The 14318-nt window shown below is 42.2% G+C and overlaps 1 protein-coding gene across 1 annotated transcript in view; it reads left to right on the forward strand.

Annotated features, from left to right (window-relative positions):
- Positions 1–14318, forward strand: part of top2b (DNA topoisomerase II beta) — a 198753-nt gene that overhangs the window by 161483 nt on the left and 22952 nt on the right. The window contains exons 28-30 of the mRNA XM_037693118.1: positions 3000–3194; positions 3259–3385; positions 3466–3624. Of these exons, the coding sequence (XP_037549046.1) occupies positions 3000–3194; positions 3259–3385; positions 3466–3624 (481 nt within the window). The remainder of the gene's footprint in view (positions 1–2999; positions 3195–3258; positions 3386–3465; positions 3625–14318) is intronic.

The raw sequence follows: 14318 nt of genomic DNA on the forward strand, positions 1-14318 counted from the left end.
TGTAGTAGAGTGTTGTATGAATCTGTGTAGTAGAGTGTAGTATGAATGTGTGTGTAGTAGAGTGTTGTATGAATGTGTGTGTAGTAGTTTTGTAAAAGTGTGTGTAGTAGAGTGTTGTATGAATGTGTGTTTAGTAGATTGATGTATGAATGTGTGTGTAGTAGTGTTGTATGAATGTGTGTAGTAGAGTGTTGTATGAATGTGTGTAGTAGAGTGTTGTAAATGTGTGTGTAGTAGAGTGTTGTGTGAATGTGTGTGTATTATAGTGTTGTATGAATGTGTGTGTATTAGAGTTTTGTATTAAAGTGTGTTTAGTAGAGTGTTGTATGAATGTGTGTGTAGTAGAGCGTAGGGCTGGGTACCTTTCTAAAAAAAATCGGTGTCTGTACCTTCACTTCGGTGTCGGTTCCTGGACGGTTCTTTTTTCGGTATCAATTTTGCAATTACTTTTAATTCTAACAAGAATTAAATTACGTTACACATTACAGTACAAATCGTGAGTTTTCTTTTCTTAACTTTGGTATTTTTCTATTCTAAGCAGTTTTCTTACATAAAAATAAACAAATAATTTCTAGTTAAAAAAAACAATTACAAGCAGTGCTACACACTGAGGACCTTTTCACTTAACAGTTTTTCTTCAGCAAAGTCAACATGTCTTCTTTCTCTGGACACAAACAAGCCCGGTCCTGGCTGATGGTGTCTCCACCAGTAGAAAATGTTCACTCTGAAGCTGTAGATGATGATTGTTGCACACACAGATACCTGGTTGCCAAGTTTGATAGCACTGACATATTGTCCCCAACATCCCATCAGCAGGTCACTGGATTCACTGAGGTTAGGGTTGATGCAGACTTCTGTACCTCTGTGTCTCTTCCTGAATCTTCTCTGTGGTTCTCTGGGGTTTAGGGCTCTGATCATCTCCCTAATTGACATTAGAACACAAAACATCAACAATAACATGGTTTTGTTATTATTACTCAAAAAACATTATCTAGGCTGAGAGATAAAAGCTCAACTGGTCAACAAAATCCTTTACAGTTTACTTACCAACACCATGCAGCTCCACTGTAGAAAAAGCAGCAAACTTTTAACAAAGTTTGTAACTGTCCTGTGGCCCCTTCCTCGCGTTTCTTTTGTCGTCCTCACATCAGGGTCAGAGGCTCCTGTGAGGAGAACATTAACATAAACAGTGAACATTAGGGAACTGTTTAAGCAGCTGACTGGATGGATGAGCACATTTTTACAAGCTAAGCTTTATCTGTTACTGTCAATCTTTAGTTAGCTTCTGATTTTAGCTAGCTACATACCTGTAGATACCCATAAAATAAATTTACACACTAATATCTTAAAAAGTTAGCGTTACATGAATCATAGTTTAATTCACCGCAATGTACATGTTAAGCTGCAGTAACGTTAACAAACGTAAACTTACCAACTGAAACACAGACACAGAGCCGTCCTCGGAGTTCTTTGATGAAGAGTCCGGTCGTGGACATAATGAATCAGGACGTTCATGCTCTCTAACACTCACAGGCTGCCTTTAATGCTGAGAGGAGGAGGAGGAGGGAGGAGGCTGCTGTCCTCCTCTCTCCTTGCAGAAAAACACGGAACAACTTTCTGCTCATAAATTGAAGCCGTTCGACAACACGCGCTGCACACGTGAACCCCGTCTGTGGGCGTCACCAGCACCATAGACATACATTAGACATAGATTAGGTATGACAGCTCAGGGTGTAAACACGTAGTCTGTTTGTCATATGTCTGGTGTTTTACCTGCCAGTGTGCTGAAACCACGTGACACATTACAGCCAATACCGAAACTTGACACCGAAAGAAGAGTGACGTTTCAATCCTTACACCGACCGGTGCAGTTCGGTCGGTGCCATAAAAGAACCTCTGTTCGGTACTCAGCCCAAGTAGAGTGTTGTATGAATGTGTGTGTAGTAGAGTGCTGTGAATGTGTGTGTGTGTGTAGTAGAGGGATGTATGAATGTGTGTATGGAGGTAAATGAGGACACAGATTGTTGTAAAGAGCTTTGAATATCTTGATAAGATATAAAGGCTCTATACAAGTACAGTCCATTTATATGATAGTTTGTTGACAGGCGTGTAATGCGACATATGCAGTTTTTAGTTATTATTTTATTGTAGAGGTGTAATTTCTGTAGTTTGTCCCCTTCATAACGTCAAGGTTTCTTTATTGTCATTTGCATCATATGTGGTACATGTGGTGGAACGAAATTGTGTACACAGGATCCCAGTTACATCCAGTAAAGGTATAAATTGTAAAGAAAAACAGTAATATGATCTAAGTTATAAACTAAGAAAGACTCTAAACTAAGAATACACTAAACACTAATAGTACAAAAACAATACAGGGAACAGCAGCAGCACGAAGCACTTGTCTGACAGAAAACATGTACAGACCTAAACATCACACCAGTGAAATGTAATTACTAAAATAATGGGCCAAATCTGCCTATTTTCATTTCTAAAGTGTGCTTCAACAGTTTGAATAATAAATATGAGGGCAGCTAAGTATTGTGCATGAATACAGTTTTACAAGCAGTGCACATAAAAGCAGGCCACAGTTTTCCAAAACTGGCTGTTCAGGTCAAGGTGCCTTGGCACACTGGCCCCTTGGTCACAGAAACAGGATTTCGTGAAACTCTAATGGAAGATTCACATTTTCTCATAAGTTTGAGTCTCCAAAAGTGTCAGTCCAGTGAGATACAACCCTGAGGCAGTGGCACTTCTGATCTAAAGTCTAGTATACTTTAAAAATCTTAACAGTCCAGATGATGAGAGCTGAAGAGACCTGGAGCCTCACATGTAAGAAAATGAAAGGATTCAAATGTTCTGATATTGTTCATCAATTAGTCATTATTTCCTGGTGTCATGGTTTTAATAAACTAGTTTTTGTTGGCTGCTTTCACCACCTTTATTTCTAATTGTAGTTCAAAAGATAGTCATAGTTTTATTTCTGTTTTATTTGACAGAATGTGGAGGCCCAGGAGAAAGAAGAGCTAAATTTAGGAAAGGCCGTCAAATTGGTGAAGGGTAAAGTCGGTAAACCTAAAGTGAAGAAGATGAACCTGGAGGAGACCTTGCCTTCACCATTTGGCCGCCGGGTGGATCCTCCAACGCAACCAATCAAATCTGATGCAGCTAAAAAACTGACCAAAAAAAAGAAGGTGGGTTTACTTTAACTCTGGTTTTAATTCTGGTGATGCCAAACTAAACCTGTTCCATCATCAGGGCGACTCGAACTTAGCTGTAAAGCTGGAATTTGAAGATAACGGTGTGGGTGGGGAGGGAACAACTGGAGAAAACTCTGTATCCAAACCTAAAGCTCCACGGGTGAAGAAAGAGAAGAAGGAGCCTGGTTAGTGGTTTTCATACAAATTGCAGAACTTTTCATTCATTACTGAATAACTCATCTTCATCTTCATCGCTGCCTTACAGGAGCTCCCAGGATAAGAAAACCTCCTGCACCCAAAGGTGCTTCAGTTAAGAAGGTGAAGAAGAGAAATCCCTGGTCTGATGATGAGTCCAAGTCAGACAACGACCTGGAGGAGAACGAACCCATCATTCCCAGAGAAACCAAGTCTCAGAGGGCTTCAGGTACTGGAGCATTTCAAATGGATAGGTTGATAATGGCTGACCCTCTGCAGCAGTTAAATGTCTCGTTGTAAACCCTCATACCTCTTTTTGCCCCCCTATCATGGTCCATTCTGGACCTACCATTCTGTGTTTGTTTGTCTCTCCTTCCTCTCCTCTCAAACCAGCCGGTCAAAGCAGATGACCGCTTGTCCTGAGCCTGGTTCTGCTGGAGGTTTCTTCCTTTTAAAAGGGAGTTCTATTTCATCCCTCCCGACTGCCAGAGGGCGGTGCTGAAAGCACTGAATGTTCCCTTGGCGCATGCGCTGTTCGAGTAGTAATACCAACGAAGTCACAACTGTGACATGGATGATCAATCAGAGGCTATGTAGCCTGGCGTCATCCGCGGCTCTGTTCCTTTTTTCTTCTCGTGCATGGTTCAATCCAGGGCTTCAGCCCTTGGACCTTTTCACCGTCGTCGGAGGCCCGATTGCCTGTTGGCCGGAGCAGCGTATTCGCCTTTCTAGGGGCCGCAACGGTTTAGCCTTAATTCAAGGAATTTCTGCTGTTCCGGGAAGATGGCGCTGGTGTTGGTAGCTTGCTGTTCACCTCTCGTCTGTTTTGATTGTTTTTTTTCTGGTTTTGTCATTTTTCTTCGGTGACATCAACTCACTGCTTGTTTATGATTGCCAACAACTTTTAAATATACAGTTATCTACTGCAAACCTCGCCTTGTTCGACCACTTTGATCGGGGCTCTGGACCCCCACCCCCTCTGCTTGCTGATGTCCCTGTTTACCTGCAGCACGCGGCGTTTCTGCCCACCTGAAGACATCGCTCCAGGCGCCGTGGAATACGTGCCAACCGTCTCGTGCGGATTAAAGCCAGCATCAAGCTGGCTGCTGCTTCGTCATCTGCTGCTGACCATCAGATGTTAAACTGTTCATCCGTATGTTTCGCTGACCCGCTCAACTCCAGCCTGCTACAGGTGGCCGGGCCTGGTGCGTGCAGCCGCGGCGGTTTTGGCCGTCTCCAGTGGAACTTAACCAACTTCTGACTGTCTGCTGCATCATCTCCTACCGACCATCTACTGGATATTCGCCTGTACGGGTGCTTCGCTGATCCTGCTGGGTCCTGCCAGATCCCTGTAGTCGAGACTGGCCCGCTCCGCGGGCGCGCATACAGCTGCTGCGTCTCTGGTCCTAGGAGGCGCGGTTTAAACTCCAAAAATCTAAAACAGCTGATCTGTGCTCCGTGCTCAGCTTTTCCTTCAGATACTGGTCCTACTAAGATTGTTCTGCTGAATGCGAGGTCGCTGGCAAATAAAACATTAATCAAACGACTTTTTCTGCTCCAATGGATTGGACTTCATGTTTGTTACAGAGACCTGGCTCGTCCCTGGTGAGTTGTGTTTTTTCTGAATTTTTGCCGGTGGATTGTGCCTTTTTTTAATGCTCCAAGGGCTTCTTGTAGGGGTGATGGATTATTAACAGGTTTTTTTTTTTAAACTCTGGAACTAGAGACAGCTACAGGCTGTAGCTTTTCAGTGTTTTGAACTGCTGTATTTTGAGCTGGGCTGCTCCAACCCGACACTGTGCAGCGTGATCTACAGACCACCCTCGTACAACAAAAACTTAATAAGCGAATTTTCGGACTTTTTGTCTGGAATACTGCTCAAATTACGTCCGTGTCTTGATTCTAGGGGACTTTAATGTACATGTTTGCTGCCCTGAAAAGCCTTTAGTGCAGGAGTTTCTAAATTTGATCCAATCTTTCAACCTTGTGCAAAATATTGTTGGTCCAACTCATCAACAGGGCCATACACTTGATTTAGTTCTGTCTCACAGTTTATCTGTGGTTAATCTGGAAATTGGGGATGCTATTGTTTCAGATCACAAACCCATTTCATTCGAAACCTCTGTTATTCATGAGTCTAAATCCCTCGCTCCAGCCAAGAGTTGTTGGATATTTAACTCTTCAACCTTCAACTGTTCTTACTATTGTAAATAGTAGTATTGTGACAAGTGTGGTTCCTGATGTTTTCAAACATGCAGTAGTTCATCCGTTAATTAAGAAACCTGTACTTGACCCTTCAACTTGCTCAAATTTCAGACCAATCTTGAAACTTCTCTTCCTGTCCAAAATCCTGGAGAAAATAGTTTTCATTCAATTAAACAAGTTTTTGAATGAGAACATAATTTTTAAGATTTTTCAGTCTGGTTTTAAGCAACTCCACAGCACTGAAACAGCATTAGTGAGGGTTTGTAACGATATTATGATATCAAATGATTCTGGTCAATTTGTGGTACTTGTGCTCCTGGACCTTACTGCTGCGTTTGATACTGTTGACCACAGTATCCTCATACCACGGCTGGAATAGTGGGTTGGGATTACAGGTGCTGCATTAGAATGGTTCCGCTCATACCTGAGTGACAGGAGTTTTTGTGTCAAGGTTGGTAATAATGTATCCGCCTCATTACCTCTTTCTTGTGGGGTCCCACAGGGTTCGATTCTTGGACCCCTTCTGTTCTCACTTTATTTGCTCCCATTGGGGTCCATCCTGAGGAAACATGGTCTTTCATTCCATTGTTATGCTGATGACTGTCAGATCTACCTACCTGTGAAACCAGCAAGTGTTTGCTCCATTCACCCTCTGTTAAAATGTCTGGTTGACATTAAGGCCTGGATGGCTTCAAATTTCTTTTTTTTTTTTTTCCAGATCTTTTTTTATTGAATTTTTCATTTTTTCAAAAAACAAAAACATTAAACAGCAAAGATGTTAATGAAGCATTTGCATGTAACCATTAGTGAAGACATTAGTAGACTAAGTCGATCTGAATTGCATCATCTACATTATAATCCACACCAAAGAAAAGAAAATAATCCCTCCCCAATCACTGCCAAAAAGAAAGGGAAAAAAATAAATAAAAAGTAAAATAGCCAAGAGACTGCATTACCATGAATGAGTTGTGTTATCAAAGAGACTGGAATAGATTCAGGAAAGGTCCCCAAACTTTCTCAAATTTACCCTCTTTCTGTTGGAGTGTGAATCTGATTTTCTCCAGCTTTAAACAGGACATGATGTCAGCCAACCACTGAGCGTGAGTGGGTGGAGACGGTTCTTTCCACCTGAGCAAAATGGCTTGTCTGGCCAGGAGAGAGGTGAACGATATTACGTGCTGTTGGTTTTTATTTAGATTTGTCATGTCCTCTACAAGACCAAACAGAGCAATCAGTGGATCAGGGCTCAGACATGTATCTAGTACACGTGATAAAGTCTGAAAGATTTCCTGCCAGTATTTGTTCAGAGATGAGCAAAACCAAAACATATGGGAGAGAGAGGCTTCAGCATGTTTGCATCTCACACAGTACCGGCTAACATCAGGATACATAGAGGACAATTTCAGTTTAGAGATGTGAGCTCTGTGTACCACTTTAAATTGTATTAGACAATGTCTAGCACAGAGAGAACTGGAGCTCACCAGTCTGAGTATGGAGGTCCAGGAGTCCTCTGAAATCGAGGAGCCAAGATCCCCTTCCCAAGCAGCTTTGATTTTATCTGAGGAAGCACGCTTCAAATCCAATAGTCTACTATAAATTAATGAAATAGAATGTTTTTTATTTGGGTTTAAAGAAAGAATAGTGTCAACAATACTGCTATCTGTTGAAATGGAGAGGGTGGACAGATAAAGAGTAATAAAGTGCCGTATTTGTAGATACCTAAAAAATTGGACTGGGGAAGGCTAAATTTTTCACATAGTTGTTGAAATGAAGCTAGCATGTTATTGAAGAATAAGTCATTGAAGCGTACTATACCCCTTCTCTGCCATTTTTTAAAAACAGAGTCCTGAGATGAGGGTTTGAAGAGTTGGTTAGACATGATAGGGCTATAGAGAGAGAAACTAGAGAAATCAAAACATTTGTGAAATTGTGCCCAGATTTTTAGTGAGTGTTTTATAACTGGGTTTATAACAGTTGTAAGTGGTGGAAGCGGGAATGGGGATCCCAAGAAAGCCAGGGTGGACCATTTCCCAGAGCACTGTGACTCCATCGCTACCCAGTCCGGGCAGTCAGGCCTGTTGTAATAGAATGACCAGAATGCTAGACAGTGCAAGTTTGCTGCCCAATAATAAAAACGGAAATTTGGAAGGGCAAGACCGCCTGCGGCCTTGTTTTTTTTGGAGATATGTCTTATTTAAGCGTGAACGTTTTCCCTGCCACAGATATGATGAAATTATGGAATCTAACTGCACAAAGAATGAACCAGGGATAAAAACAGGAATAGTTTGAAAGTGATACAGAAACTTAGGTAAAGTGACCATCTTGACTGAGTTACTACGGCCTATGAGGGATGTGGAAAGCAGTTACCACCGGGATAATGCCTGCTTTGTCTGACTCAACAGAGAGACAAAATTTTCTTGATATTAATCTTTATACCTCCTCGTAACTGTAACACCCAGGTAAGAGAATTTTATCTTCTCAATTTTAAAAGGCAATTTACTGAAGTCAAGAGTCTGTGCTAGGGTATTAATAGGGAAAATTTCACTTTTACTTAGGTTTAATTTGTAGCCAGAATTTATTCCAAATTCCTTAAGCAATGATAGAACGGAAGGCAATGTGTCAGTCGAATGAGAGATAAAAAGTAAAAGATCATCAGCATAAAGGGAGACCTTATGTTCCATATCACCTCTCCAGATTCCTGAAATTGTGTCACAGGACCGCAAAGCAGTGGCAAGAGGTTCAATTGCCAGGTCAAAGAGCAGAGGGCTCAGTGGGCATCCCTGACGAGTTCCTCGATATAGACTGAATGGTTTCGATATCTGAGAGTTGGTACGAATGGTTGCAGTGGGATGTGAATAAATTAATTGCACCCATGTATTGAAATGAGGGCCAAAACCAATTTTGTCAAGAACAATAAAAGTAGTCCCATTCAACCCGATCAAATGCTTTCTCCGCATCAAGGGAGATAACACAATCATGGACGGTATCCGAAGGAGACTAAATAATGTCCAAAAGGCGCCTGATATTAAAAAATAATGCCTGCCTTTAATGAATCCAGTCTGATCTTTTGATATGATGAAAGGAAGGATCTTTTCCAACCTTTGAGCAAGAACTTTGGCTAAGATTTTTGCATCTGTATTTAAAAGGGAGATTGGTTGATAAGAGGAACAATGAGTTGGATCTTTTCCTTTCTTTGCAATGAGGGTAATGCAGGCCTTTAAGAAAGATTTTGGAAAGGATCCTTGGTAAAATGACTCCTAAGAGAACCGAGTGTAAGAGTGGGGAGAGTAAAGGTGAAAATTTCTTTAAAAATTCAGCAGGGAAGCCCTCAGGGCCCGGACATTTGCCAGACTGCATTACCGATACAGCTGACACAATTTCTGTCAGGGATATTGGGATTTCTAGTGCATCTTTCAGGTTAGGTGTGAGTTTCGGCATATTGGTCTTTTCGAAACAGTGAGAAGATAAATTTTTGTTGGTTTGGGATTCTGAAGTATATAAATGGGAATAAAAGTCCTTAAATGCTCTGTTAATTTGTAAATGATCAAGAGTTATGGTGCCATTTTTTAATTGGATCTTAGGGATGATTTGTTTAGCCGTGGCACCCTTCAACTGATTTGCCAGTAGTTTTCCTGACTTTTCTCCATGTATGTAAAATGTTGATTTACTTTTCAAAAGTGATTGTTCTGTTCCTGACTGAAAAATAGAAGCTACTCCTCCACCTCGTTCAGTTGTTCTAGGAACATGAAAATTTAAATAATTAACAGGAGTGGATTCATTTATACCAACAAAATCCTCCTGTTGTAGCCAAGTTTCTGTCAGACAGAATAAATCAATGTGATGATCAGTTATCAGTTCATTAATTAACAGGGATTTAGAGGAAAGAGATCTGATGTTCAATAATCCACATTTAATGAATTTATGATTTTGCTCTGGTAAAGTAACTGTTTATTTTAATCAGATTTTTATGGTTTATATTTTTAGAGCTGATTTTTTGTTTATTTAATTTGAGCCGTGGGCGAGTTGACACTGTTTCAATGTGGGTGTGGGTGGGTAACAGAGGAGCAGCAGCAGAGAGGTGTGGAAGACTACAACTCTGCTTCCTGGACTGGACCCTGGGTTGTCAATAATTTGGGGGATAAATAAAATCAGCCATATTTCTAGAAAGAAGAGCGGGTCCGTCCAAAGTGGGATGGATGCCATCTCTCCGCATCAGACCAGGTTTTCCCCAGAAAGAACTCCAGTTATCTATGTAGCCCACGTCGTTGTCAGAATACCACCTGGACACCCAGCGGTTAAACGACGACATACGGCTAAACATGTCATCGCTGGTCAGGTTGGGGAGGGGGCCGGAGAAAACTACAGAGTCCGACGTGGTTTTAGCAAAGTCACACACCGAAGCAACATTAATTTTAGTGACCTCCGATTGGCGTAACCGAGTGTCATTACCGCCGACGTGAATAACAATCTTACTGTATTTAGTCTTAGCCTTAGTCAGCAGTTTCAGATAAGATTCTATGTCGCCCGCTCTGGCCCCCGGAATGCATTTGACTATGGCCGCTGGAGTCCCTAAAGCCACGTTTCGGACTATGGAGCTTCCAATAACCAGGGTCTGTTTCTCTGCGGGTGTGCCACTGAGCGAGGAAAATCTATTAGAAACGTGAACGGGTCGGTGGTGAACTGGGAGCTTAGCCTTAGCACTACACTTGCTCCGGACCGTCACCCAGCCGGCCTGGGGTCCTGGCTGTTCGGGGTCTGCTGGAGGACTGCTAATGGGAGCTAGCCTCTGTGGTTCCGCGCCGTCTAAGGGGACCTGGCTAGTTACTGGTTTATCTACAGCACGGAGCCGAGCTTCCAGTTCAGACAGCCTCTCCTCCAAAGCTACCATAAGACTACATTTGTTACATGTATCATTACCACTAAAGGAGGCAGAGGAGTAACTAAACATCTGACACACAGAGCAAGAGAAAACAGAGGAAGCAGGGAGAGAAGCAGCAGCCATGCTAAGCTAACGCTAGCAAGAGCTAGCAGAGCCAAATACACCAATAAAAACCGAGAAGTGTTGAAAGATAAGAGGTGTTTTAAGCACTATCCAACAGTAGAAAAACAACTGTACTAAGTGTGTTTGTGAACTAGAATGAAAAACTGTGCAAAAGACAGATAAATCCAGAAAACAGAGACGACTCGAGCAAACAATTCACTCAACTACCACCAGACAAACAGGAAATGACACAATACGTCTCACCACGAACGTGCAACGTCCAAAGCCTTCTTGAGAGAAGGCTTTGGACCAAATGCATATGAGCTGGTCGACTCGTTTAAGTCTCTCTTGTTGTATAGTTTAATGTCTTTTAGCCTAAAAACATTATTTGTAGTTATAATGGGTAGATTTATGAGGAACACTATGTCATGGGCTTCTGGGTCGAGTGAAGTGGAATTGAGCTATCTATTGTGTATGCTAGGTTGGCATGGATTGTTGTTACTCTCTCTGTGGTAGCTGTAGTAAGGATTTCTTGAACCATGTCCTGAGAGACGGAGGAAGTACGGAGGAAATCGGCTGATAGCTAAAGTGTCAATGGAGGATCCGATCTCTCTAAGCATATTAGTTAACAGTGTGGTGATCAACTGAGCATGAGCATTATCAACCTCTATAACAGTCTGGTCCTGAGGGGAACAGATATGGGATGACATTAGCACAAGGCTTCTAGTCGTAGGTGGTTACACCAAATTGCAATATGTTTTCAAGGGAATTGTGACTTTCATGTTAAATAATCATACTTTGGTGCAATCCAGTGGTCAAGGAGATTGTTATGTTTGAGTAAAGTTTGTTATTAGATCTTAGAGTTTGTAGTGGACTAGGCCTCCGACCAAAACCTGCCTCTGAAGACCTTCATGGGACATGAACTGTTATTTCATTGATTTGAATCCAGAAATACAATTGTATCCTGAATTAATCAATTGAAAGAACACTCTCTTTTTTATATTATCATTACTATTTTACAATATCTTGATAATCAAAAGTGTGTTTAGTTCATACCATTTTTAAATGTTGAAGTGAACAACTCATTTTAAATCAACTGTGAAACAGTATTAATGATTTTTTAATCCTCATTCAAATTAGAAATCAAGTTAAATGTCTATTTTACCAAGTAATTATGCATTTTTTGATCTTCTGTCTGAAATGAGAGAGTGATGTCGGTCAAAAGTCGGAGACAGTCAAAAACAAGTTGTTGGAACGAGCTGTTGTGTTTTTAAAGCTCTCAGACAGTAAACAAGAGAACTGGCACCTGCAGTGTTAGTCACTTCGCCAAAACATTTCTCTGTCTGTTCCTAAACATTTCTGCTGTTTTCTTGACTTGAAAACCCCCTTTGACGTCACTAGAACCACACCCCTGTTGGTTGCTGAAGCAACCAATCAGGACTTACTAAAAGTGACCGGAAGCAGAACGCTTTAAAAGTCGACACTTCCTAGAACTGTCTGTCTCTTCTGACCTCTTCTCAGTCTTTTCTGAGTCTTTGGAGTAATGGCTGAGGTCTTCTGAAGTCTTCTCGAGTCTTCTGGAGTACTGTGGCGTAGTTCTGGAGTTTTTCCACTGCTGAGTGGAACTTCGGACTCGGTTTTCCAGTCTGATGGAGCCACCCATCTCTGCAGGAGCCACGACGCCTTGCTGTGGCTCTACCCGGCGAATGCCCTACAACTTCTGGGGAAGTTGTTCTGTAGAACGGAGTATCTCACGACTTCTGCCGAGTCGCAGCCGCCCTGAGGAGACGCTGAAAGGTAGCGTGCCAGGGACCTCTTGACCGCAGCGGACCCATCCTCTGCCAAGGTAAAGAGTCGTCACGAGCTTCACTACAAGTGTACCGCGGGCGAACTGCGCTTGAAAGGAGCATGTTGTTCTGGTCTACAGACATAAATCTTCCTCCATATATTTCCCATCTTTAAACTTCTATTTGCCAGTAATTAATCCAGATGCCTTCAGAAATGTCTGTTGTTTTTATTAAGTAAAACGTGCCAAGTTTTATTAATCAGAACCAGACCAGTCTAATCAAGTGTACAATGTTTTGATGTTAAATTTGATTCTGTTAATAAATGACCACATTTATTTTGATGGGTCAAAGAAAATTAACGTCTCATGTCACTGATTAAACCATCTACGCACAGTACCTCTGTCACATATCTGTAAGTAGCTTGAAAAAGAGAGAACCCATTATTTAAATATGACTGTAGTGAAGCTCTGAAGCTAACCTAGCCTATCCCAACACTACAAGTTATACATTGCCTATTTGTGTGAGGTAAGATTAATTTTGCAAATCTGTAATCTAAGGTGTTGTTTAGAGGAATTGTGTTGTAATTTCTTAGTGGTTCATTTGGATTTGGTTTTTAGTCTTCTATAGATTCTGTATTGTTGATTGTTTTTGTTTGAGCCTTGTGTGGCTTGATCTGGTTTCGGTGGACCCACTTGAAGACAGGTTCTTTCTGACCTCTGCTGATCCTGATTTGGTACACAACTGGGGACAGTTTGTCCGTTATCAGGTGTGGTCCAGTCCACCTTGGAAGTAGTTTGCGGACAAGCGTTCCAGCTCTGGAAGCTTTTTGTCCAGTAGATGGGGCGAAGATGTAGTACCAGACCTTTTCCCCCACTTGGAGTTCTTCATAGGAGGCTTTTTGGTCATAGTAGGCTTTGCGCCCTTCAGCTGTCTTGTTAAGATGTTTTTGAGCGAACGCAAAAGTGGTTTTCAATTCAATTCAATTCAAAAATACTTTATTAATCCCAAAGGAAAATCATTTGTTGTTGTAACTCGTTATCCTCGTTTCATTAAGAGATGTTATAAATACTGAGGCTGTAGGCAGGAAGGATCTCTTGTAAAGGTCCATCCCACAGTGGATCCTAAGAAACTGGCTGCAGATGCCATCCGATCCGTCCACCTAGACTCAGCTGGCCTCTTGGTTTCCCCGGGCTGTAGGGGACCGAATGCCGGGCTGAACTCCTCCCAGAGCGATGACCACTCCTCCCAGCAGTCTGCCGAGCTCCTCGTCGCTGCGGACAGCCAACTGTAGGTGCCGAGGGACGATCCTGTCCTTCCGCTGTCATGAGCCGTATTTCCTGTTAGTTCCAGGATCTCAGTGGTCAGGCACTCAAGCACAGCTGGCAGGTAGATGAGAATGCATCCACAGAACATCCTTTTCAACTCATTTGAGATTTGGGGTTGTAGTTGAGATATTATTTGAGCTTTTGAGATGCTAATCAGCTGCTATTGGTTGTTTCAGGTGTTGGTTCAGATCTTTCATGTACTGGTGAGTTGTGTAGATTGGCTTCACCAGGTTGGTAAAGTAAGTGCAAAGGAAGGGTCATCTTCGACCGGTCATCATCTCGAAGGGAGAGATACCAGTGGACTGATGTGGGGTTGACCGAATGGCCATTAGGACCAGGGGCAGCTTGATGTCCCAGTCTCTGTGGTTGGTGGACACATACTTCTTAAGAATACTGACCACTGTTCTGTTGTATCGCTCAACTTGGCCTGATGCTTGGGGATAGTAGCCAATATGGAAATTGACTTTGACTCCCAACATTTGCCCAAGTTTCTGCATCACTTCAGCAGTGAAGTGTGTACCTCTGTCGGAGTTGACCCGAGTGGGAAGTCCGAACCGTGTGAAGATGTTATTCATCAGTAGATAAGCAGTGGTGTCTGCGGTGTCATTTGCTGCCAGTAGGCATT

The sequence above is a fragment of the Nematolebias whitei genome, chromosome 19, assembly GCF_014905685.2.
Source record: "Nematolebias whitei isolate Nwh7 chromosome 19, NemWhi1, whole genome shotgun sequence".
In the NCBI taxonomy this organism is placed as follows: Eukaryota; Metazoa; Chordata; class Actinopteri; order Cyprinodontiformes; family Rivulidae; genus Nematolebias; species Nematolebias whitei.